At 38.9% G+C, this 27,377-nt stretch overlaps 1 protein-coding gene across 4 annotated transcripts in view; it reads left to right on the forward strand.

Moving 5' to 3' along the window:
• Positions 1-15,908: 15,908 nt before the first annotated feature.
• Positions 15,909-27,377, forward strand: part of COL7A1 (collagen type VII alpha 1 chain) — a 125,072-nt gene continuing 113,603 nt past the window's right edge. For all 4 annotated transcript variants that reach the window (XM_034431483.3, XM_034431482.3, XM_087883725.1 and 1 more), the window contains exons 1-4: positions 15,909-16,364; positions 22,890-22,983; positions 24,393-24,573; positions 26,570-26,729. In XM_034431483.3, the coding sequence (XP_034287374.2) occupies positions 22,899-22,983; positions 24,393-24,573; positions 26,570-26,729 (426 nt within the window). In that variant the 5' untranslated portion in view covers positions 15,909-16,364; positions 22,890-22,898. The remainder of the gene's footprint in view (positions 16,365-22,889; positions 22,984-24,392; positions 24,574-26,569; positions 26,730-27,377) is intronic.

Genomic DNA, 27,377 nt, shown 5'->3' on the forward strand with positions numbered 1-27,377 from the left:
CTGGAGGCTGGGGACAGCAAAAAAATCACTTCCTGCCCCACCGAGAGTTGGGAAATGGGCCCTTTCAGCCTCCATAGGGCCTCCAAGGGAGTGGGAAAGGCTGTTTTCGACCTTCCCAGATCCATAGAAAGGATCTGGAATCAGGTAAGAAAGAAAAATGGGCCTACCAGGCCATTATGTGCCAGGAGCGGGGGTGGGTGGGGTAGCGTGCGCATGCGCATGGGCATGGGCATGCGCTATCCTCCCCCCTGCCCCCCCTCTCCTGGCACGCGATGGCAAAAAGGTTAGCCATCATTGCCCTATACCATTTCTGACAAATGGCAGTCCAATCTTTTCTTGAAAGTCTCAAGTGATGAAGCTCCCACAACTTGCACCTAATGTTACTACAAAATCCCAATCAATGGGGATATTGTGTATTACAAACGGGAAAAGCATTTGTCCATAAATTAACCAAGTTACAGAAATGTCCAGTGTGGGTTGGTGGGCAGTGAACCCAGATCTTTTCCAAACAATGTTTTGTTGTGTTTTGTTTCCTTTAGTTTTGTGGTATGATATAAATTACAACCTGCTGCACAAAGGAGGTCAGATGAGATGTGTTGGCAATTGTTTGAAAGGAACAACGAGATGAGAAAATGACTGTCTCCGGGTCTTGCCAGATTCCCTATGCTGGAGGTGTGCCCTAACTCTTCATGAAGAGAATGAAGATCTCTCTTCCTCTCAGACAGAGGGGCTCCATTGGGCACAGTGCCTCCTGGGAGACTGCCAGGGCCTGCAGGAATGCGAGGTGCTGCTGATACTCAGCAGAGATGTAATTAGGGGAGCCATCTTTGTAAAAAAGATGTCACTGTCTGAGTTGCCCCCTTTAATTTTGCTTCTTTCCTCCTAACTTTAAGTAATTAGTGCTGCCACTCAGACTTTACGTGTGGCACCATACTGGAGTCATTCTGTCAGGGCTCCTAGCATTTAGCATATGTAAAACACCTATCCACCTCTGCTCCCCCACCTTGTACACACACATTGAGCTGTGCTCCCTGTCTGCCTAGAGGATTTATTCATTGCCTTTAGTTCTTTGTGTTTAAAGTCTTAGCCCAGAATAATTTAAATTAAGTGTGTTGTAAACAAAATGCTGCCATCTTGCTTGCCCTAAAGGTATGCCTAAGAAAACATCTTTTGCCTTTATTTTCATCTAAAGACATATCTAAAGGTTATAGGCGACACAAAGTTATCTTGTCTCTGGGGACATGGTATGGGATTTAATGACCCTAAAGTTTTCAACGAACTCTCTACACCTGTGCCTGGCCCAGCATTTGAATGGACCAGCACCCTATGCTGTAGTAACTTCTGCTTGGATTATTTTGAAGTACTGTGATGCTCTTTCCTTTAAGGCAGGGGACTCCAAATTTAGCAACTTTAAGACTTGTAGACTTCAACCCCCAGAATTCCTCAGCCAGCTATATTCCTTTTTACATCAAGGAGAGGATTTTTTGTATGTGGTTTCATCACAACTTAATTAGCTTTTCACTGACAGAAATCAGTCCTTGGCTGAAAGTGAAGAACTATTGTTTTACAGTCACAATAGAACAGCATCGATAGCTTGACTTTGTTCTTTAAGGTGTATTATTATGATGAAAAAAAGTTTATTTCTTTTGCATAGTTTTACTGTAGCTTATACTATGGATTGCAGTCATCAGTAAATTTGTCTAATGGTTTGAAAAAGAAGTCCTCCCAAAATAGGGGTGGGTGAGATTGAGTGTAAAAATGTAAATGGCTGCATTTCTGAATGGCTGTATAGTTGCCATAGCTGCAAGCACATATTAAATAGTTCCAAAGCCTGAATTGTGCAGCCAATATGATGGCAAATGTATATTCAAAAGCCTTGTCTTTCTGAATGACAGTTACCATAGCAACTTGTTATTGGAAAAAAAGGGGGGGGATTTGGGAGAAATAAAGTATCTCTAATGAATGAATTTATACATGCCAAGATATTCAAGGCCAATTACTCTACTTTCCCATGGAAATGAAATCGTGAATCCAAGGACAGTGGGAGAATATTTTGATAATTTCTTCTGTGTAAACTAGAGTGACCCCATAGACTGCAAAGAGGCAGCTAAACACTCTATGTATTAGTTAGGATGGTAAATTGCCAATTTTAAAGCTATAAATGCTTTCCCCCTTTTTACTGTCTGTGGAACATATATTACATTAGAGCTGGGATGATTTCTGGATCATGAAAACTTCCAGGAGGAGACGTACAGTATTTAGTTAATAAACTAGAAAACACCTGTGACTAAATCTGGGAGCATCAATAATTTTCACTTGCTTTACATCAAAAGCTAGGGCTTTAGGTCAGTGGTGAAATCCAAATTTTTTTACTACCAGTTCTGTGGGCGTGGCTTGGTGGGCATGGTGTGGCTTGGTGGGCGTGGCAGGAGAAGGATACTGCAAAATCTCCATTCCCACCCCACTCCAGGGGAAGGATACTGCAAAATCCCCATTCCCTCCCCACTCCTGGGGGAAGGATATTGCAAAATCTACATTCCCACCCCTCTCTGGGGGCAGCCAGAGGTGGTATTTGCCGGTTCTCTGAACTACTCAAAATTTCCACGACCGGTTCTCCGAACTGCTCAAAATTTCTGCTACCAGTTCTCCAGAACCTGTCAGAACCTGCTGGATTTCACCCCTGACCCTAAAATTTCTGTTGCTAAGCAAGACAACTATTGTGTGAGTTTTGCCCCATTTTATGATCTTTCCTGCCACAGTTGTTAAGTGAATCACTCCAGTTGCTAAATTAGTAACACAGTTGTTAAGTGAATCTAACTTCCCCATTGACTTTGCTTTTCAGAAGTTTGCAAAAGGAGATCACATGATCCTGGCCATCATAAACATCAGTCTGTTGCCAAGTGTCTGAAAATGGATGCCGCAGCAGTCATAAGTGTGAAAAACAGTCATAAATCACTTTTTTCAATGTTATGTAACTTCAAGCAGTCACTAAATGAACTGTTGTAAGTAAAGACTACCTGTACTAGACAATGAACCCCCCTCAAGTTAGAAGGTATTCAGTGTGTACTGGGGAAAGGCCAGAAAAGCAAATACAATTAGCCCACAAGTACTTCCAATATAGCTGGATTAAACCCGAAAAGTTGTTTAGCTGCTGAGGTATCTAAAGACAAAAGAAAAGTTCAAAACTTTGAAGTTTGAAATGGAGTAGCTATCCTCATCAATTAAAAAGACAACAAAGTTAAAGGTCACCCCTCCTAATTATGTTAATTGAAATTCACAGCAAGCCAACTGGCTTATTGTGTTTCATGTCTATCCCAAAGTTGCACACGAAGCAGAAGTTGAATAGTTTTATGGTGATTCGCAATACTTTGTTGACACAACATCAAAAAAGGCATCTTATTAATTGTAGGGGAATATAATGCATCTGGAATAATGCAAAGATTTGGCCTTGGTATACAAAACAAAGAGGACACAGAGTTCTACCAAGAAAAACCAATGCTTATAATAAATACCAGCTTTCAACAACTTAAAAGACAACTTTACATATGGACATTGCTGAAGACGGAACTCAAATTGACTGGATAATTTGCATGCCAAAACAGAGGATTTCTATTGACCTGATGTTCATTGTAGCTCAGATTTTGCAGAATTACAGTTTAAATGAAAGACGACAAAATTGTTAAGACTAGCAAGATACAACCTGCACAGCACTACATATGATTGTGCTGTGAAGATAAAGTATAAATCAATGAGTGAGATTTGCTCAATAGAGTGCCTGAAGAAGTCTGAATGGAAGTCCATAACATTATTAAAGATGAAACAAAAGTATCCCCAAATGCAAAAGAAGGCAAAATGAGTTAAAATGGGGTCAAAATATTTACAGAAAGATAGATACAAAAGGCAACAGAGTAACATTTGCCCAACTAAACTCTGAATTCCAGAGAACAAACCAGGAGTTGTGTATAAATAAGCAATGCAGGGAAATTGTGGATAACAACCAAATGGGAAGGATGAGAGTTTTATTTTGAAAAATGAAAGCAATGGAAACTTTTAATTTAAAGCCTGATAAAATACAAACAAAAGAAATTCTCAAAGCATCCAGTGATATTTTCTTCTGCAATTCTGGTGCCTTGAAAACCATGATAAACTGCACCCTCTATGACTGTGATGGCGAACCTCTGGCACACGTGGCACACAGAGCTCTCTCTGTGGGCACGTGCACTGTTGCCAGCTGCTCTTCTGGTTTCCAATGCGCACATGTGTGCCGGCCAGCTGGTTTTCGCGGGTACCAGAGTGCCAGAAAACGGCGTGAAAACGGCCTGGAAAATGGCCCCCAAAACAGCCTGAAAACAGCCGGAAAATGGCTTGGAAAACAGTCCAGAAAATGGCCTGAAAATAGGAATGCGCACACCAGCCAGCTAGTTTTCGGGTTTCTGGTGCTCCAGCATGCACACATGCACGCACATGCACACATGTTCCGGTTTGGGCACTCAGTCCCAAAAAGGTTCGCCATCACTGCTCTATGACATAGAAGGAAAAAAAATTATAGATTCACAAGCACTAGTTTCCATAAAATATTGTATATGATTAAAATGGTGGCAAAGATTTTTTATTAAGCTAAAAGTGCAATTTTTGTTGTTATATTTGTGAAGCTAATTTTATTTAGTCTTATGTTGGCATGGATTTTATCATATTTACTGATTGAGCAATAGTTGTAATAAAAGATGCTGTTATTGATAAGAGACAAAATACACAAGGATTTACTAGAGAAATAAATATAATGAAAAAGTAGCACAGAAGAACTATACGAAAAATATCTCCAAATCAATGATGCAGACAAAGTTTTGATCACTGGAGAGAGCCAGACATTTTGGAAAGTGGAGTAGGACCTAGAAAATATTGTCAGCAACAAAGCTGCAAGGGTTGATGAAATGCCAGCAGAATTATTTAAATTCATACACATAACTTTTTTGCCAAATCCTGTTTGGCAAAATGGAACATGCTGCTGAAGGAAAACCAAAGCAGAGGATTAGCAACAATAAACATGTTCTTTCTTCTCCTTTTCACTGTAGTATAAAAACTCTCTTCTAAGAACCTTTCCTCTTTATTAGACTGAAATGAATGTATTTCTGTTGCAACTATCAATTTGGGAAGAAAGATGCAGCACTAAAGACTAAGTTTGCTTCATTGTGATCTTGTGACTATCCAATATTCAGAATTAAATGTTCTGGTCATCTGATCTGACATTTTCACGGGGAATATATAAATAAAAATAAAACATAACAATATATAAATAAAAATAAATATATAAATAAAAATAAAACAAGACAGTTCAACTTATAGCTAATTGACTACTAAGTTTCTTGGAAAAGAAAGAAGACTGCAGTATGAGAATAAATTCTCAGGATAGTAAACAAGAGCATTTTAAATTCCTTTTGGTGAAAAATTGGTAATAAGGTATTCCTATTAAAAAAGTTATTATGTGCTTAGTGTGAGATATGAAAAATATAATTTAAAAAGATGTTTCCTGGGCATGTTTTCTTTCTTAGAACAGCCATAATCTTTGCCATGAAGCATGTTATTAGATATTCATTTAAACTCTAATAGCAGCAAGCCCACTTTGTAAACAAGTTTCCCCTCTTGGTTTATTCTCTCTCTCTCACTCTCTCCCCCCCTCCCTCTCTGTCTCTCTCTCACACACATATGCTGTTGTTCATGGTGACTTTGGCAGAAGACAAAATCATTCAGTAAATGCCTGCCAATGCTGACTCAACATACTGAGAAGCCAAAACTGTGATTGGGGCATACAGACAAAATAGCATGTCTATTGTCTTCATCACTTCCTTCCAACTGGTTGCCCTCCAAACGTTTTGGGATACAGCTTTCATGAAATCATTTCATGAAATCAGCTTTGTGACTAGTGGTCAGAAATTGTGGGAGAAATACTTCAAAACCTAGATTCTGAATCATCAGATCCTTTAGCTTAAATGTGTAATGAAGAATAAAGCCTGGAATCATACATCATGCTGTGTACACTATGTGGCTTATTTCATTTTACTTAGCATTTGGTCTGAGCTCTGTAGTTGTGCATTTACAAACTATGATTAAAACAAAGCACAGCTTGATAATATAGCTTTATGTACCTAACATCAGAAAAAGATTGTTTTATTGAAGACATTGATTATTCCAAGTGTTTCATATACAGTACATTATTTCCATACTATTGTAAATCTCTGCTGGTCAATTTCATTATGCTCTGGAGAAATTAAAGTAAGAAAATATGTTTGCCAAAATCCTCTGCTCCATTTTTGGCAGTTCAGATTTAATCTGATTTCTTTCTGGCTTACAAATTATACTCTCAACCACCTGATCAGCTTTTCCAAAATAGGCTTCCCCAGATGTGTGGATTGCTTGCTGCTGGAAACAAAAGAAACTGTAGTTCAGTAGGATAATAATATTTGAGCTGCAAAACTCTGGATGACAAGTAAATGGAAGCAAAAATAGTTTTCTCAATCTATCTCCTAGAGTTTTGCATCCCAAATATCATTGGCCCCTTTGAGCACATCTGGAAGGAATTATCTTCAGGAAGGTTGTCATATAGAATTAAAGCCAAGGATCCCTCTTTGGTTGAACATTTCATGATACTGTTTAAATATAGAAAGTGGGAACTGCAAATCATGTATTTCTATTCAGAGATGTATCTATCCAATCAACTAAATCCTCTTCCAAGATATTCATTCTATCCCTGCTTCCTGAATGCTGGCATTCTATTCATGTTCAGCAGTTAAGACTTCCTCATTCTGTAGTTCTGTATCCCAGAAATTATTTTGCATTGCTATACGTGTTGGTGTTTTGGTGATACGTTCTCAGATCTGCTGATATGGAGGACATATATTAGAGAATTGAGATTAATATATGTTAGAATATGTTAAAGTTTTACTTCAGTCTATTAGTATGGACACTAGAGGTGTCTAAAGCAGCCTTCCTTAGTTTGGTGCTTCCATATGTGTTAGAACTACAATTTTCAAAATTACTAGCTAATAGTCCTGCAAGTTGAAAATCCTCTAGCTGCATTATCAAAAGTTCTAGGAAACTTCAGCTTTGGAAAGCTCAACTAAAATGTTAAAAATATATTAAATGGTATAGACTTGCCCCATTTTTATCTTCTTAAGTTTTCTATAAATAAGTATGAGGAAAGGGGGGCTTGTGAGTGACATCTCTACCCATGGAAGGTAGTCTTTCTGCAGGTGCAACATATACTTGAAACCTCTAGGAAAGGACGTTCATTAGTTTCAGGTGAGATATCATCTATACATTAGTTATATTCACTTATCTGCTGCCAACACAACCCAAGGTGCAAGAATACAATAGCATTTCAATGTTATTGAAATGATGGCCAAGTGCATGAAGGTTATAAAGGCTATGATGTGTTAAAACAAGTTCAAAATAAATTTCTGGAAGACTAAGCTCTTGTTCGTTGGTGTCTGACATTTTAAAGTTCAATTTAAATGCTGTATTTAGGTGGTAGAGTTCACAATAGGTTCATAATTTGGATATCTTCTTGGACTTATGGTTCCTGCTTGAGGAACCTTGGAAAAGATTGCTGATCTTGTAGAAAATCAGGAAGGGACAGGATAAAACGGTTTGATTTAATTTTATTTTGGCAAAGAATGGACAAAATAGACTTAGAAAGATTGCAAAAGCTGTCCAGTGAGTGAACCACTTACATTGTTCCTAAAAGTATGCCCAGTAGTAGAAGCTAGATAAATTAAGCACTGCAGAAAGAAATTGCAAGATATTATTGACCTTATTTAGTCCTAGATGGATTGGTAAAAGTTTGTGCTTTTTAAAATCATTTTCTTGTAAAATTACAGCAACAATAAATATATAATAAGGGTGTGTTGATTTAAAACAGTTATTAAAGTTTTGTTTAAAATATATAAATATATAGAAAATTATTTAAGGGATTTGATGGAAACTTCTAAATACAAAACTAAAAACTTCTAATCACAAAAACTTCTAAATACAAAAATATATACATTTCTATTTCCTCTTTCTCTATTATGGTGAAAAGCAGAGTGATTTATTTCCCAACTGCTACAGTACAACCTAGAAAGCAAGTTCGATGGTGCCTTTAATTTGATGCTAAATAAACTTTTATCCTGAATTCTTTCCAGCTACATTACACAAGCAGTGAAGGTAACATGTCTGTGAAATCTATGCTCTTGAGTCCCTCTTTCAAAACATAGATTGATGTCTAAAGACAGACAGACAGAGATGCTGATTATAGCAAGAAGTTTGTGACTGGTAACCAACTGAATAGTGCTGCTCATATTGATCTGATGTATTTGAAAGACTCTCCAAAATACCAACCATCTCAAGCTCCAAAGAATTTTGCACTTGTAAACATTTAAAGTATCTTGTTTGGATTTCTTGCTTAAACTTAGCTACCTCTTGCAAGGACCCTATGCTGCCCAGATTAACTTTTTTTTTTTTGCAAGATTTGGGATCATGCTTCAGAGGATCCCAGTTTAAAAATCATTATTCCTGCAGGAGCCGCGGTGGCACAGTGGTTAAGAGTGCAGTACTGCAGGCTACTTCTGCTGATCACTGGCTGCCAGCAGTTTGGCAGATCGAATCTCACCAGGCTCAAGGTTGACTCAGCCTTCCATCCTTCTGAGGTCGGTAAAAATGAGGACCTAGATTGTTTGGGGGCAATATAAAGGGCCTGGTGGCTCAGCAGACTAAAAGCATTGTGATTAACACCAGCTGTCTGCAATTACTGTAAGTTCGAATCTCACCAGGCTCAAGGTTGACTCAGCCTTCCATCCTTTCTAAGGTAGGTAAAATGAGGACCCAGTTTGTGGGGGCAATAAGCTGACTTTGTATAAATATACAAAAGTATGAAGGCTATTACTTAACGCATTGTAAGCCGCCCTGAGTCTCCGGAGAAGGGCAGCATATAAATCAAATTTTAAAAAAAATGCTGACTCTGTAAACTGCTTAGAGAGGGCTGTAAACACTGTGAATCGGTATATAAGTCTAAGTGCTGTTGCTATAGGTTAATGAACTTACTTTCAGTTCTGTAATGAGTGCAGCCCTCTCATCTTCATTTGATAGGTCATCCAACTGAAATGATTTTCATCTTATAAAAATGATTAATAAAGGAAAGCATTTGAGAAGCTTATACCAAGTAAACAAAACAACTTCATTAAACAAGAGACTGATGAATCTGCTAAGAGAGTTGGATGTGGCTTCTAGGATCAAAGTATAAGATGCTTAGAAAGCAACATTTGCTGGAAATTCTAATAAGAATTTATCTTTATATTTGTTTCTATCTTCAAAGTTATTGGCTAGGTTTACATATGATACTGTCATGGTTTATTTTACCATGCTTTGAATAATCCACACCTGGCTGGGTTCAGACATCCTGCAAAGAAATAAATTGTAGTTTACAAACCCAAAAACTGGGTACACATATTGCATCAAGCCCAAACCAAATAAATCAAATTATATATCATGTATGAAACTAGCCACTATATTTATGCAAGCAGTTAAGACTCATCCTTACAACAGAAGAGATACAGATATGCTATTTGTGTTCTTTAAGCATACTTTAGCGGAGAAAAGGAAATTACAGACATCTTAGAGTTTGGTAATACTAGCTGCTGATGAAAAAACATTCCAAATTGTTCTGTTCTTATGAGAAAAAATATATCTGAATCCCATTTAACTGACAGTTTAATTCATCCCATCCTAAAACTTCTCCTAGTCAAAAATAATTTTTAATTTTTGAATAGCAAGGACAAGGTAAAGGAATTAGCCCAGGTACAAATGAAGAATATTTTGGCTAAAATTGCAAATGAATATTATTTTGGCTAAAGGTTGCCAAGATTGATCAGGAATGATGAAATGGTTGGTAAATAGTAACATAAGCATTCTGATTTAAAAATAAAACTGTTCTAGCAATCACATTATGCTGGTGAGCATATCTTACAATGAAGGATTCCCTATTTCAAGATTCCTCAAGTGAATTGTAGGCAAAAACCAGAGATAACTTCCACTGTGCTTTTGCTTACTTAGCAGGGATGAAATGCAATCAATTCGGACCAGGTCGTGCAAACTGGTAGTAATAAAAGCTACCAGTTCAGTCAAACCTGCAGTAAAAAAATGCTACTGGTTTGGACAAACCGGTATTTCCGACGATCAGCTGTGCCATGTGATTTATATTCGGTAGAAAGAAGGAAATCCTGCTTTATAGCGAATTCAAATTGTGCGGCACAGCTGTTCCCCCCCTATTTATCTTAGAAAAGGCTTCTTAAGCCTTCTTTTTCAGCACTGCACAGTAGCGTCTGTGGTGTGCATACGTGCAAAGCATATGTTTGGTGTGCACTGCGCATACGCGCGCAGTGAACCGGTAGCAGACTTCGGAGGATTTCACCACTGTTACTTAGCAACCTATTTTGATACACAAAATTACATTTATATATACTGCATACATAGTAGTTCTGAGGAACTACAGTTGTGGGATGGAAAAGTGAGGCTTATATATCATATATACATGAAAATTTAAATTAAAAATCTTGATCTGGCAATTAGACAATGTCTAATGACTTAGTTCTTAATACCAAATTTTGCAGCATGTGGTTAGAATTCCTAGAATTTTGTGAATAAATGTGCAATAAAAGTATAGTCTCTTCCCTATTATATATATATTAAGGGCACAAAATGTAATCAGTATTCATTAATTTAAAATGTAAACAGGGCTTTTAAACATTATATTAATAGAATTTCTCCTTTTCCATAGGAAAAAATGCCTTGTTTAAAATAAATAGCATAATCTATATACAATTAAAGTGTGTTTCTTGCATCAAAATTGTTTTACTCATATGGAAATTTAATTGTTAAACACATTGTTTCTAAAGATACAACCTGTTCTTTGCATAATATTCATATGTTATTTAATTTATACTTCCTGGCAGAGTACAAAAGTATTACTTATATGTTTAGCAGAGAACAATATGATTATGATCCACCATTCTGGATATCAAATTGAAGGGAATTCAGTTGTAGGATGTTACTGACTATAATTAAACAGGCAACGTCAAACAGCATCACAGTATACTTTCGTTGTTTTGTCTTCATAGTAGTTAATGAAATCCTATCGGCTTCATACTTGTGATTCCAGACAACACTTTAGTTTAGAAACCATATTTCTGGCTGTGTTGTAAATGCAAACCATCATGATTTATAAAATTAATTATAGCTAAGCAACTTATGGTATCTCTTAATGCAACATGTAAATCCGAACACTGACCTCAATAATGATGCTACTATTCTCTAGAATGTGTCTTTAGCTTTACTATATTTTGTTACATATTCCATAGTTTTATTATTTCCTGAGAAAAATTGGTTTTGCGCAAGTTGTATAATCAAGCTTCTGGGTTGTTTGTTTTACTGCTGCTTTTCCTATATTAGGAAAGAGAGTAAATAAGTTTTCCCCTTTGCACATATTTCTTTTCTCTCAAGCCAGGCTAGAGACCAAGCAATCCAGCTGAAGAATCCTGATGGCATTTTCTTGTTTGTCTTTTGTCTGGTGGTTAATTTGGAAAAGTTAAAAAAGTTAAAATTCTTTAACAAACTTTGGAATTGCTTCCATATGTTTAATGAAAATGTCTCCCTTATTTCCACTGTCCCATCTTGTTCCAGTGCTTGAGCTGAGGACACCCATATTCTCTAGGGCCCCACAAATTAGCTCTAGCTAGCATGATCAAAGTCAAGGCTGATGGAATTTGAAGCAACATCTCATGTGCCATGTTTTCTCCTCTGCTGTTTTATTAGTCCTCCGACATATACTAGCACAGGCAAGCATTTGAGATACAAAAATTAAGTACAAAATAAAAGTTAAAAAAAGTAAAATAAAAACCACTGGATGTCTGAAGTGACAAATGATAAGACATGTATCATGAGTTTCATCAGGCATCATGACATATTTCAGTCTGTGAATTGTGTGATGACATCATGATGCACATGTCAAGATTGGAACATCATTGTGGTCTGTTACAGATGCCACTAAAAAGATACATTCTTGTTGCTAATTATTGTACAGATAATAACCACTAGGTGTTTCATAATCATCTTCCAGAAACACTTATTGTGGGACTAAAAGCTGAATTGAAAATATTACTTGCTGAAATAAGATCATTTTCATCATTACAATAGATTTTCCAAGTAATAACAGAAATAGTGTACAATTCATACAACTGGAGGTGAAAGCCATGTAACATATGATTTACAATTACGTAACAACAATACTAGTACTTAGCAACAGACTTATATACCAGTTCACAGTGCTTTACAGCCTCTCTAAGCGGTTTACAGAATTAGCATATTCCCCCCAACAATTTGGGTCCTCATTTTACTGACCCTGGAAGGATGGAAGGCTGAGTCAACTTTAAGCCAGTGAGACTCGAACTGCTGACCTACTGGCAGCCGGCAGTCAGCAGTATTAGCCTGCAGTACTGCATTCTTCTAACCACTGTGCCATTGCAGCTCTTAGTAATAAAATACTGTAAAAACCATGATTCAATGGAAATGGAATCAATGGAAATAGAGACCTCTCTTGAAAAGAAACAATATTAAGATTTTTTTAGAAAACAGATAAATGATAAGTAATATGAAGAATAATAAAAGTTTGACCTTACATGATAAGTGATAAGTAATATGAAAAATAATAAAAGTTTGACCTTACATCCTCTATTGGTTTGCAGTGGGTCAGGTTTCCTGATGTATATCTCAAAATTAATAGATATTCGTATCTTCCACTAGTTAAAATGCTCCCTCTGTTTTCTGGGAGGAATGTTTGTCCTTCTGTAGCTACAATTTGACATGACCAGCTGTGCTGAATAGAGCCCATTACAGATGAATGACAGCTGATCAGATCTGGAATGTTATTACATTTGGATCAGAAGCAATGGTTCGTTGGGTTCCAAGGTGAGCAGGTCTGCCATAAAATTGCATGACTGTATTTCTATGACTGATTTTTGAATAATGCAACTAAAATGTATTTGATCATTTTACTAGCAAGAAACAGCTCTAAAAACAATTTTAACAGGTAGTTAGTACTATTAGGTAGCTGTGGCAATAAAAGCAATGTACCAATACAAGAGAATATCTGTATCTCAGGATTGAACTGCAGGGTCCTTAGTGCTTCCTTTGGAAGCTTGCAGACATTTTATTACCAACTAGTGCACTGATGATGTTACTTATTTTGGAATGAAACATATGCAAAAAACCCACCAAGATCAGAGAACACCACAAGAGATGATTGGAGCTGTACTGAAATATCTAGATGACCACTAGATGGCGGTAAAGAGTTGTACATAATTCTGCTGCCATCTAGTGGTTTGATAGCCCTTGCACCTTAAAGACAAAGATAAGATCAACTCTCCACATCTACACCAATAACACCATCAGAGGCTCCAACAAGTATACTGTACTATAGAGGCACAAGATTAGAGGTGCTTCCATATGATTATATACCATCATCTGCCAGCAATGCCCCTTTAGATTCTATATAGGGTAAATTTTGTGCAATAAAACTAATCAACTCAAAAAGTAAAATCAAAGCATTTCACTCTTCCAGGTCACTCTATGGCAGATCTCAAAATGATTGTTTTGGAAAAACAGGACTTTTAAAGCACCATCAGTGAAAAATTGCTAAACTCTCATACATCAAAAGGTTTCAGGCAATATCAAAGTTTTCAACAAACATATAACTGTTAATTGATAAAATACTAGTAATCTGTCTCATATAAAACAACCTCTCTTCTCCTCCCTTTTCCCAATCTAAATCTTAGATCAGATCAGTCCAGCCAGGTCACTTCAACTCAGCATACTGTAGTTTTTTAATAATATTTGTTAATTGGAAAAAGTAGTAAGTACCATATTCCTCCTAAATTCTTATCTCTACATTGCTTAAGTGTGCAGTCAAAATATCTTGTGCCCTATACATTTTTCTGCTTGTAGGAAAACACATTATTCTTCTTTCTCTTAAAAACGATGTTTTACTTTCCCTTTCCAATTTAGTTTCAAAGCAGTAGTCAGTGACCAAGCTTTTCACCTTCAATCCCCCTTTTCCCCCACAGTCCATCAGAGCCCTCTCTCACTACTGGTATGTCATTGCAAATACATAGTGTTCTTGTCATTTGCAGCCACAAAGCACATAAGAGCATATTGTAACAAATGGAGAGTGAGAAATCCCAGCTTTGGCTTCTGAGTTAAATTGAGCTATCTTCTGAATTCAAGGTAAATTTTGTGAACAGTGCACATCTTTAATTGGCTATGATTATAAGTAGAGGTGATATTTTTCCCATGCACAATAGTGATTATGTACATTGAACAAAGAGACAGTAATTATTTCAGATGAAATAGTGTAAACACTGATGATATTTTTTGTCTAAACACCTTTTTTTCTACTTAACATAGTTCCAGGAAATCTGGAACCTGTTTTTAGGTTTTCAGATGAATTCCAGTAGAACTTAAGTTCATAAATAGGATAAATAGGAGAATGTGCATTGTTCTTTTAGGGAAAAATAAAATTCCTTTAAAAGAGACATTTCCAACTCATTGGCTGTGGGCTGCATGTGGTCCTGGACAGCTAGTAATGTGGTCCTATAAGATTATAATTTTTTGAACTTATTCTGTGATTTATATACATTAATTATATTATATATGCAGTCCAAGACAATTCTTCTTCACTTAATGCAGCCCAGGCAAGCCAAAAGGATGGGCACCCATGCTTTAAAATAAATAAAGGTGGTAGGCTAGATTGAGAAGTTGGAGCATCTTGAAAGAAGTCAGTCCAAAACACCAAAACAATTGCCAAGAAAATTGCATGCAGGTATCCTTGTAGGGACTAAGAAGAGACAAGTTCAATTCCACAATGTCATTACCTTTTTATGTGGAGGGATTGCATAATGTCCTCTAAGATGTTCAACCAAGAAAAACCACTCTAACCACTGCGCCACTGTGGCTCATTTATATAAAAATGTTGCAAAAACATTGACATTTTTCCTATTGGTTCCAAATGAATTTCAGAATATAGATATTTTGTCCAGGTTGGTTGTCCCATCCGCCAACTTTCCACTCCAAGCAATAGTAAGCGCTGGCAACTTCGGCACAGAATGACTGGTTCAATAGGGAACTCATGGCCACTTATAAGAAAGATCAAGTTCAAGACATACTTTTACTTTGCAATGCTGATGGCACTATTTTCAGGAATTGATGAGAAATCATAGAGTGTACTGGCTGAATTTGGTATCCATAATAGGTAGCCCTCTTTTTTTTTTTTTTTTAACAAAGGGATGTGTCTTTTTTTAAAAATTCTCCTATAAGGAATAAATAGGGAAAAAACCCTCCCTAAACAACACTAATACAGGTAGTCCTCGACTTACGAACATAACCCAGCCCAAAATTTATGTTTGTTAGCAGATGGCCATTTACAGGTACTAACCAAGCAAATTTCTGTTGTTAAGTGAGCCAGTCGCTAAGTGAGTTTTGCTCCATCTTACAACCTTCCTTGCCACAGTTGTTAAGTGAATCCCTGCGATTGTTCAGTTAGTAACCCTGTTGTTAAGCGAATCTGGCTTCCCCATTGACTTTGCTTGTCAGAAGGTCCCAGAAGGTTATCAGGTAAGGTTACCTGGAACACCACAACCGTCATAAATATGAGCCACTGATCAAGCATCATGAATGTAAATCAAGTGAAAGCTGCAACAGTCCTCAGTGTGAAAAATGATCATGTCACTTTTCTCAGTGCCGTGGTAACTTCAAACGGTCACTAAACGGACGGTCGCAAGTCGAGGACTCTCTGTACCTCGCAGAACTAGCTTCTCACCGCTATTCCCATCCTTCAGGCACGAGAGACAAGTACCTGAGAAGGCCACCGGGGCTGGGCTGAGCTGTGGGGGCAGCCCACCGACACTCCCTCCCGCCGCCCATTTTTCTGCAAAGAAGCGAAGCGCGCTTGGACTCGCGGGGGCGGCGGAGTGGGGGGTGTGTGTGTGAAACGGGTGGGCCGAGCCCGGAGCAGGCGCAGCGCCGGAGGAGGGGCGAACGGCGTACACAGACAACGCCCCCTCCCCTTTTCTCATCCTTTTGGCAAAAGGCGTCGCGGGACTTCTCGGGTTGGAGTCCCCCCCCCTTCCTTGGCTGGTTTTTGGGAGACGGCCGGCTGTTTCTCGCTTCTTCCCCGATGAGCAGCGCGGGAGACGCTCAGGGGTGCCGCCGCTGAGGGGAAAGAGAAGCGAGGCAGAGTCCCCAAATCTTCTGCGGAGTATGCGCGCGGGCAGCGGCAGCAGCAGGTAATTCCCGCTTTCGAGGAGCGGATCTCTCCCGGCGGGCTTCCCGCCCGCCTCCCTCGGCTTCCAGGGAGGCGATAGTCAGCGGGGTCAGGTCTGCGCAGCCAGCGGGACGCACACGCACACACACACATACACACACACACTCTCACGAGAGAGAGAGAAGGCGCGCGAACTGAGGGGAACCGCGCTGCAGCTGCCCCTCGTCCCCCTCTTTCCGTCCACGCCGTTACTCGAAGTCAGGAGCGCGGAATTCGCTGGGATAATGGCTCCTTGGCTTAGCCAAAGAGGGCGTCTCGGCCAGTAAACTTCGAGGGGATTTAAGATTTAGACTTAGACTAAATTTTATTGTCACTTGGAATGTACACTAATCGGCATACATTAACATGAAATTTCGTTGCACTCTTCTGAGTGACACCTGCGCCACGGCTTTAAAATCCTGTACTACACGCACGCTTGGAGTTGCGTTCAGTGGGTGGTGGTGGTTGGGGGAGAACCTTACTTTGCACGTGCTCAGAGACACCTCGGGTTTTGCTTCCTGGCGCTAAAGGAAAATATTTAACCGGGTGCCGTCTTGATAAATTCTTACGAAATTTCTTCTTCTTCTTCTTCTTCTTCTTCTTCTTCTTCTTCTTCTTCTTCTTCTTCTTCTTCTTCTTCTTCTTCTTCTTCTTCTTCTTCTTCTTCTTCTTCTTCTTCTTCTTCTTCTTCTCCTCATCTTCTTCCTCCTCCTCCTCCTCCTCCTCCTCCTCCTCCTTCTGACTTGGGCTGCTTCTAATTCTTGTTTCCACTTGTTAATCGCTCAGAAATCAGATTTCCTTTCTATGCATGTTGCCATCTGCAAGTCCTCTCCGGGAAGGTTGTCCTGTTTCTGGAATTTGGACAGCGGCCACTGACACATTGTTGGCCATGCTCAGTTGCTTTCCCTGAACAGGGTGACTGTTCTCTTCCTCCACTTCTTTGGTGGCTCATTTCCTTAAAATCGGCTCTTGGACAGCTCAAGGATCTCAACCATAGATCCTTCATTTGCCCCTCCCCCAATTGTTGGGCTTTAATTCCCATCACCCTACACAGCAGGCTTGACTGTTGGGACCTGTAGTGCAAAAACATCAGCCAACTCTGGATTAAGTCCCATTGCCATAGACTGCTCCACTAGGGGAGAAGCATTCATTGAAAAAGATTACTAGCCCAGAATCATATATAGTTTTTCTTAAAGAAACAAAGGAAGGGTAACATAAAACTTTACAACAGTCTTGTGTGGTGGATTGGACTGAGATGAAGACCTGGTCAGGTTACCTTAGTGAGGGTTATAACTAGTTATACATTCAAATGCTGGCTTCCCTGATCCATAAATAATAAGAAAATGCTACAGTTTTGTTTTTGCAGGCTGATTTTGCTAGTAACGCTTTAAAAGGCAATAAAGTAATAGGTGGTCCCATCATAATGAAGACTTTTGGAAATGTAAAAGATAGGCTGGATATTTAAAGACTGGGGTTTAATAAAGCCTCATGCAACAGAGATTACCTTGGGGGGTCCTCCCTCCATTTTATAAATATTTCTGGAGTACCTGTATATGCTGAACCAATGAACTATTTCCTTCCTCATAGCTGCAGGGCAGGGAGGTGGTAGCTTGGCTGGAGTTCACCAGGATAGGAACTGTTTTTAGTAACTTGGGGGCAAGAGGAAATTACACTTTCCTTGGGACCAAAAAGAGCTCAGAAATAACTTTTATTGAGAAAAGTTCCGTAGACAAGAACAGTGAATTTAAACTTGATTTTCAGTCTAGAACATTTATGGCTGATAGGTGGTGCATGAGCAGAGGCAATTATGGTTTGGTCAGCAAGCTATGAGAAGTTATCCTATGGCTTAGCATATTGTGTGAATAGCATCATAGTTGTTTTACATTGTTTTGAATTACACTTCAGCAAGGTCTCAGTTTCTCCACCTAATTGTGCTACGTGTAAGACATGGCTGGTTTGTAGTTTACCTCAAAGTAATCTGGCTGCCTTATTTTTTTTTACTATGAAGTGTGAACAAATAGGACATCAATGTAGGGGAGACTGTCATTTTCCTCCAATGACTTCATTTGCTCTTTGGGCCCTATACAATTTATGAACTCATATTTTTTTCTATGCACATGTAGAAACTTGCATAATTAATTTCTAGTAAAGTTTCCAACTCAACTACAAGATGCTTTATATGCACGTAGTATATATTGAATACCTATTTATCTAACCAAGCATTGCATGCATACTCTAAGTATTGCATTTATAGCTGTAAATTTGTAGCACTGTGGCTACAAATTCAAGTTTGAGGGACAATTGGGAGAAATTAAAGAGTTGGAGAGCATCGCCTATCAGAAGTTTCCACTCCTCTTTTTAAAGGGGTAAAAGACATTCTGCTATGTATCAGTGGCATAATCTAGGAAAACGGAGGGAACAGCCACAGGCTGCAGACTGTTTACTATTTGCTGTTTTGTTAATTACTGCATTCAATGGAAATTCCTCTGTTTTCCTGAAGCTGCTAGGGGGAAAATATGAGAAAATGTACATATACATTTAATTACCTGATTCACAGATTGTGCTACCAATTCTGCCACTCCTATTAAAACCCTGATCTTGTTTTAGAATAGTAAGAAAGGGAGAATGCTCTTGACATGATCCAAAATGTGAATTTTTCCTGTGAATTTCCTGGTTTAACTCAAGGATGTGCATAATATAAAAAGACAGGAGAAACTCCAGAAGGCAGATGATGCAAAGATCTAAATGGCTAGGAAGTTTACATTATGAAAGTCACCGTGTATTACCACTGCACTCTAAATTAGCCATTGCATTGGTGGCCTTTTAGTGGATTAAATTTCTTCCTAACTATTTCACCCTTAGTTATAATCATTATTCCCTTCTATCAAATTTCGGCTATGTTTTCATAGGAATAGAGTGATTACAGACATAATCCAGCACTTTCTATTTTCCCATCAGAAACAGAGGAGATCTAGCTACTCAATGCAACCTGTATAAAAGCTGTTGGCATAGCCAGGGAAGCTACATGGAAATCTGGTTGTCTAAAGTCAACGTTGCACCAAAGCAATACAACCACTATTACTTATTAGAAGTATAAGAACAGTTACCTTGTGCAAGTTAACTGCCCTTGGAGAGCATTTGGAAGCCTCAAATGGCATATAGTACGTTGGTACAGGCAGTACTTGAGGCCCCCAGGGTGGCCCATGTTACACCACTCCTCCGTGAGCTGCACTGGCTGCCAATTGGCCTCCAGGTGCAATTCAAGGTGTTGGTTATTACCTTTACCCTACGTGGCATGGGTCCAGGTCACTTGAGGAATCATCTCATCCCACTAGGATTGGTGCACCCCAACCATTCCGGCAGAGGAGGCCTGTTGCAGGTCTCATTGTTAAAGGATTTCTGGCTGGTGGGTTCCAGGAAAATGGCCTTCTCTGCATGGCTCCTGCCCTTTGGAATATTTTACCCCCTGAGGTGAGATAGGTTCCCACCCTTCTGACCTTCCCCAGAGCCTGAAGACCTGGGTCTGCCAGATGGCTTGGGGAATCCAATGCAGGAACATGACACTAGAGTGGTTGATGAATTAAGAAGCAAACCCACCTGCCCCCTCTTAACTATAGTTCTATTTTGACTGTAATTTACATTTTCATTGTTTTAGAAATATTTATCTTTTATGATTACAGGTAGTCCTTGACTTATAAGCACAATTGAGCCCAAAATGTATGTTACTAAGTGAGACATTTGTTAAGTGAGTTTTGCTCCATTTTACAACTTTTCTGCCACAGTTGATAAGTGAATCACTGCAGGTGTTAAGTTAGTAACACCATTGTTAAGTGAATGTAGCTTCCCCATTGATTTTGCTGGTCAGAAGGTTGCAAAAGGAGCTTACATGACACAAAGACACTGCAACTGTCATAAATATGAGTCAGTTGCCAAGTGTCTGAATTTTGATCGCATGATCATAGGGATGCTGAAATGGGTATGTGAAAAATGGTCATACAATGGCACTTTTTTCAGTGCTGTTGTAACTTTGAACAGTGACTTAAAGAACTGTTGTAAGTCGGGGACTAACTGTACAAAGCTTTTAAAGCTGTCAGCTTTGTTTTGAAATGAAATGGGTGACAAATTGAATGAATGAATGAATGAATGAATGAATGAATGAATGAATGAGATTCTGAATTATTTCTCTAGCAGAATGAGCCAGTAAGGAAATTCATTATTATTTCCATTATTTCAGGTTGAGAGATGTCACATGAAAAAACCAGCTAGAGTCTGGACTTAAATTATAAGAATGATGAATACTTAAGTGTCCTATGTAGTACCCTGTTTCCCTGAAAATAAGACATCCCAATTGGGCTTTTGAGTGCATGCGCTAAAATAAGCCTCCCCCCCAAAAAATAAGCCCTCCCTGAAAATATTTAAACGCAGAACTGGAAATCAGGTAAGATGGCAAGAGGAGCCCCATCTTGCTCCACGTGCCCCAAAATAATATGACCGCCCCAAAAATAAGACCAAGCACTTATTTTGGGGTTCAAAAAAAATATAAGATAAGGTCTTATTTTTGGCAAAACACGGTATATATATATATATATATATAAATGATCTGCACTATTTATTTTTAGAAGTTTCAAAAGTTTCCATTTCAGTGGAATACAGTCTATTTATTGAAAAATCGATGAAACCAAGCCAATATTTTTGCATAATTTCTTTTTTTTAAGGGAAAAATTCCTGTTGTTTTTTTTAAGAAAGGAGATTATTACAGAGAGAAAATATGTATGTGGTATGATCTAACCACTAAGTATCTAGATGATTAAGGTGAAGGTTTGTTTCCAGTAGGATGAAGTATTTCCTTTTTCATTTAATCATCTGGTTTGGCCCATAATAAAGCCTTGTATAAGTGATAGTTCTCGGTTCACCCATTATGCTAAACAATGATTTGTTTAAACATGGGTATTCTGTTTTGTTAGTTAAGACTTTCATCTTGTATAATACAAGCTGAATGTTTAACCTCCTGCTCCCTTCCTTACTCTCTCTGAGGAAAGATGTCAGTATGTTAACTGTGATTTGTTCAATAAGCTATAGTATGTAAACTGGAATGGCAGTATGTATGAAATAGATACTAGACTGTATATATAGTAACCTGATTTACACATTGTGCTGAACCATAAGCCATTGTTTATGAACCACAATGGCTAGGTTCACATATGTGTTAAGGCTAGTCTAAAAAAAATCATATGATTTAGTTCTGCATGTAAAGCCAATTATCATGGCTAGATTTACAGACTTATATCTGGAGCTTCCAATTTAATTGATCCAAAATAATCAAGTATCATTTATTACTGTATGTAAATGTGTGGATATGTGCTTCTATGAATAATAAATGAAGATGTCTAAATGCTTTAAGAATTCAAACATTGAAAATTCCAAAATGAAGTGATTGATAAAGGAACATTAATGAATGGAATGGAATGGAATGGAATGGAATGGAATGGAATAGAATAGAATAGAATAGAATAGAATAGAATATTTTTATTTTTATAATTTTTTGGATTTCAGTCTTGTCTGGATTTTGTAATGTAGTTCTCAACTAACTATGCATTTAAAGGGGAAATTTTGAATTAAATATATTGAGACCTGTATATTTCTAATAAAATATATTTATTTAAATATCAATATGTATGTGGCCTAAACATTTTAATGTGAAAAACAGATGGAACAAATTTATAAATGCATTTGGACCAATAATAACTTGACCGTTCCTTCCTAATGTGCAGGTGGAAACCAAATTCTCATTTGGGAATTTCCCAGAGAAAGTAAGAATTTTAACTAAAGCATTATGTTTCATAAGCATATGTGTCTTCATCCTTCCTTCATGGTTTTGGTCTTGTGGCCATCTGCTTTCTTCTATCAGCGTGTTACTAAAGAGCTATCAGCCTTTATGTCAACCCAGAGATTTTGCATTACAATTTCTGTCATTCCTTAACATTTCTGGGCATGCAGGCTGTAGCTGATGGGGATGGCAGTCCTAAATTTCTGAAGGCTACTGATTTGGAGAAGGCTGATGCCTGAGGGTATGACTCTTAAATATTCCATTCTTTACTGCCTGATTTTTCCTATTAATAAACACACTGCATTCAGGTCTTTGCAATCATCATCTCTTGGAAGTTTTTAAGAAGAGATTGGATAACCATTTGTCTGAAGTAGTGTAAGTTTCCTGCCTAAGCAGGGGGTTGGAATAGAAGACCTCCAAGGTCCCTTCCAGCTCTATTATTATTCTATTCCTCTCTGGCCAGGGTTAAGCAGATGACCTAAAATTATAGGAAGCCTATTTCCAGAGAAACAATGAGATATAAAAGTAGCCTATAAATAAGCAGCGTGAACATCCTTTTTGCCACTTATCTGTGGTCCTGGGTTGGTGACTAGGACAATACTGCTCATGATAAACTTGTTCAGCTCTTGACTCCCAGTCTGAAGAATTGAGCATGCTTCCATCTCTTATTCTTTGTTTCAGACTCCCACCATGAAAAGCAAAATGTTGTTCCTCGCAGCAGTCCATGCGGTATTCTTTGCTTCCATACAAGTCTTGGCTCAAAAAAGGGAGAGAGGTGAGTCGTGGTTAATTTAACTCTGCATGGCAACTCTATAGATTAGAACAGGGGTCTCCAACCTTGGCAACTTTAAGACTTGTGGACTTAACTCCCAGAATTCCTCAGCCAGCGAAACGAAGCTGGCTGAGGAACTCTGGGAGTTGAAGTCCACAAGTCTTAAAGTTGCCAAGGTTGGAGACCCCTGGATTAGAACACCTACGTCTGTCTTTTGCACTCTGTTCAACCACCGTGTTGGCTAGAGAAGGGATAGCAGGAAACTCAGGAAAGCTAAGACGTAAAACTGTTCCTCTGTTAGAGAAGGAAAAAAGGGTTTGTAAAAACACCACTTGAAATCTTGGGAGAGCTGCACAGAGTGCCATATGGTATGATTTTACGTCTAGCACACCTGGTGTAATAGGAGAGCAAGGATTAGATACTGGAGTTCATTTGGAAGTCTCCAGAAACTACAGGAGGATTATTGTAGTTTGTTTTAGATTGTAGTTCCCTTTCTGAATCCCCCCCTCTTAGCTCAGATTCCCTGGTCCTGAATACAGATAGTTTTCAATATACAACCGTTTGTTTAGCAACAGTTTGAACAGCACTGAAAAAGTAGCTTTACACTGGTCGTTGTGCGACAGTTGCAACAACTCCACAGTCCTACGATCAAAATTTGAGCGCTTGGCAACCGGGTTGTATTTACAACAGTTGCAGCATCGCAACTGTGATTGCCATTTTTGACTTTTCCAGCTGCTTCCACTAAGCAAAGTCAATGAGGGAAGCCAAATTTGCTTAACGACCACACAATTCGCTTAACAACAGCAATGATTCACTTATAGCCATGGCAAAAAAAAAAAGTTTGTAAAAACAGGGGCAACTCACTTAACAACTGCCTTGCTTAGTGATGAAAATTCTGGTCTCGATTGTGGTTGTAAGTCAAGGACTATCTGTAGTCTTCTCACATTAGTTATTAAGCCAAGGCTTTTTCTACCTCTTTTATTGTTTATTGTAATGGTCAAATTATGGACTTGATGTATGAAGTACACGGAAACTGTAGACCATTTTTCTAGGAATGATTCAGTCTGGCTCTGTGGGACTAAAGCCTCAAGCTAGTTATATAACTCTGTGTAGACCAAGCCCAGCTCTTGCTGATTTTATTTTATTTTATTTTATTTTATTTTATATTGGATTTCTATACCGCCCTTCTCCCTGAGGACTCAGGGCGGTGTACAGCCAGATTAAAAAACATGCAGAACAAATATTAAAAACAATTAAAAGATATATAAATTTGGCCCAATTAAAACTCATTTACCAATTAAAAACGTTTAAAACATTTAAAAACAGTTAAAAATTTTGCCTTGTAATATAAATGGACGGAGGAGATCCACCGATGAAGGTAAGCCTCCTGACCAGTTGATGTTGCCTTGCAGTGGTCTGCACCAATGTGTACCTGGCTGACATTGCATTCCTGGTAGATGGATCCTCTAGCATTGGCAGGGGAAATTTCCGGATGATCCGATCCTTCATGGAAGGCCTGGTTGTTCCTTTTGTCAACGTGGTGGGTGCGAATGGGGTACGTTATGCAGCTGTGCAGTACAGTGATGACCCCAGGTGAGTCCTAGTCTACTTGCTTTTCATGTTACTTATTTTAGACCAGGGGATCTGCAACCTTAAATACTCAAAGAGCCATTTGGACCCGTTTCCCACAGAAAAGAAAACACCCGGAGCCAAAAAACCTGGGTGGGCGTGGCCAACTCAATGTTACTCACTTCCACCAGTCACATGACCCCCCTAACAACGCCTACCCAGCTGGTCATTAGGGCAGAGAACCAGTTGTTAAAATACACCAGGAACCAAAAAATCCTTTTGACATATCTCTCTCCCTCCCTCTCTCCTCTCCCTCTCTCTCTGTATCTCTCTATGTCTCTCTCTCTCCCGCTCTCTCTGTATCTCTCTATGTCTCTCTCTCTCCCGCTCTCTCTGTATCTCTCTATGTCTCTCTCTCTCCCGCTCTCTCTGTATCTCTCTATGTCTCTCTCCTCTCCCTCTCTCTCTGTATCTCTCTATGTCTCTCTCTCTCCCGCTCTCTCTGTATCTCTCTATGTCTCTCTCTCTCCCGCTCTCTCTGTATCTCTCTATGTCTCTCTCTCTCCCGCTCTCTCTGTATCTCTCTATGTCTCTCTCTCTCCCGCTCTCTCTGTATCTCTCTATGTCTCTCTCTCTCCCGCTCTCTCTGTATCTCTCTGTCTCTGCCCTGGCCACTTCTCCCATCCCACGCCGTCGCCCTTACCTTCTCGGGCCAGGCAAGGAATGATTGGGAGGGGAGGGCGAGGGGCGGGGCCAGCCAGTGTTGGGATCACCTGACAGGGAGCCACAACAGAGGGCCCAAAGAGCCACATGCGGCTCCAGAGCTGCAGGTTGCTGACCCCTGCTTTAGACAAATTCTTGGAGAACAGTTGTGTTACTGACTTGGATAATTAAATGGGGCTGCTATACTCCTAAGACATAATTTCACTAAATGCTGGGGTCAATCAGTTTGCCTTCATGGCATGTAGAATTCTTTGAGTCTCCTAGGTGGCCACAATTGGGAATATGATGTCCAATGGATTAGATAGCTTGCCTTCCCCCAGACTGGTACTGTGCAATCTGGGAGTTGAACTCAGTGCACCTAAAAGATACTGGTCTGGGGAAGACTTGAAGTGTCAAATCCCAAAGAACTTTTAACTGGTTTCACTTGCAATTAAAACTCTATTTACTTCTAACCATCTAGAATAAAAAGTTGGAAAAGACCTTGGAGGACTTCTAATCCAACCTCCCACTCAGGCAGGAAATCCTATACCATTTTAGACAAATGGTTGTCCAATTTCTTCTTAAAAACCTCCAGTGTTGGACCAGCCACAACTTCTAAACTGATTAATTGTTCTGTCAGGAAATTTCTCCTTACTTCTAGATTGCTTCTCTCCTTGAATAGTTTCCATCCATTGTTTCTTGTCCTGCATTCAGGTGCTTTGGAGAATAGGTTGACTCCCTCTTCTCTGTGACTGCCCTTTAGATATTGGAACACTGCTATAATGTCACCCGTAGTCCTTCTTTTGATTAATTCCAGCAACAGTTCTTTATATGTTTTAGCCTCCAGTCCCTTATCCCCTATTCCTAAATAGCCTCAAAAATAGCCAGCCTGCAGTTCTCAAGAGAAAGAAAAAGATTAATCCCCTTTCTTTACTCTATTTGCAGAATAAATCTATTTGATTAGAAGATGTGCGTTGAGTAACTTGTTAAATACTGCCAGCTAGGCACAAAAGGGGCTGCAGTGTGTGTGAATCTTGTACATACTCTTGAGATTCATGTTCACTCTAAAGACAAACATAACTGTCTGTTATTTGTTAGAGGAGCCAAGTACTCTATTTATAACGTTGAAAAGCTCCCAAAAACTCTCACTGAGATTGATTTTTTTTAAAAAAAAAACACAACTACTACTTGATGACAAAAACTGGTTATAGAGCAGTATTCCGGGAAATACTTCCTCTCAACTGATGGACTTTCAAGTAATAGTGTGGTTTCTGCTTTTGCTTCTGCTTAACTACTTTAAATTTTGTTTTGATTCCAGGACTGAGTTCAAATTCTCAGACTTTCTCAATGGAACAGAAGTGATACAGGCTGTCCAAGAGATAGCCTTCAAGGGCGGGAATACCCGCACAGGAGCAGGCCTGCGTTATGTAGCAAATAACTTATTTGGAGCCAATCAGATCCGTCTTAATGTTCCAAAGGTACTGTGAAAACTTTTTCTGTCCCAACAGAAAGAGAAGGGAATGGCCAGAGAATCCTGGGCAGAATCTTACCCGTTTTGACAATTCTGACAGCCATTTTTAGTCTCTTATAATATTGAAAAATCATGTTTGGCAGTAGAAGTATGATGTGTTGCTCCCTGAATGCTGAATGGATATGGTACTTAAACCTCAACATTTTTGGACTATAAGGGCCGTATGAGGAATATCTTTCCTATTCTAGCTTCATCATGTAATGTAAGCAAAACACCCCATATAAACATTACATATTGTTAATGGACCAATATTAAATAATAACTCTTACTGGTGTTCTGAAATAAGGGTATAGGTTCCCAGAAATGTGTATAGCAGTCCTGACCAGAGGTGGGTTTCAGCAGGTTCTGACCAGTTCTGGAAAATGGGTAGTAAAAATTCTGACTGACCCCACCCCCATCTATTCTCTGCCTCCCAAATCCCAGCTGATTGGGAGGAAATGGGGATTTTGCACTAACCTTTCCCTGGATTTGGAGGGGGGGATGGAGATTTTACAGTATCCTCCCCCTGCCATGCCCACCAAGCCATGCCCACAGAACCAGTAGTAAAAAATTTTGAAACCCACAACTGGTCCTGACCTTTATTTTTTGCCTCAGC

The sequence above is a fragment of the Pantherophis guttatus genome, chromosome 2, assembly GCF_059756535.1.
Source record: "Pantherophis guttatus breed Tessera chromosome 2, ASM5975653v1, whole genome shotgun sequence".
Classification (NCBI taxonomy): domain Eukaryota; kingdom Metazoa; phylum Chordata; class Lepidosauria; order Squamata; family Colubridae; genus Pantherophis; species Pantherophis guttatus.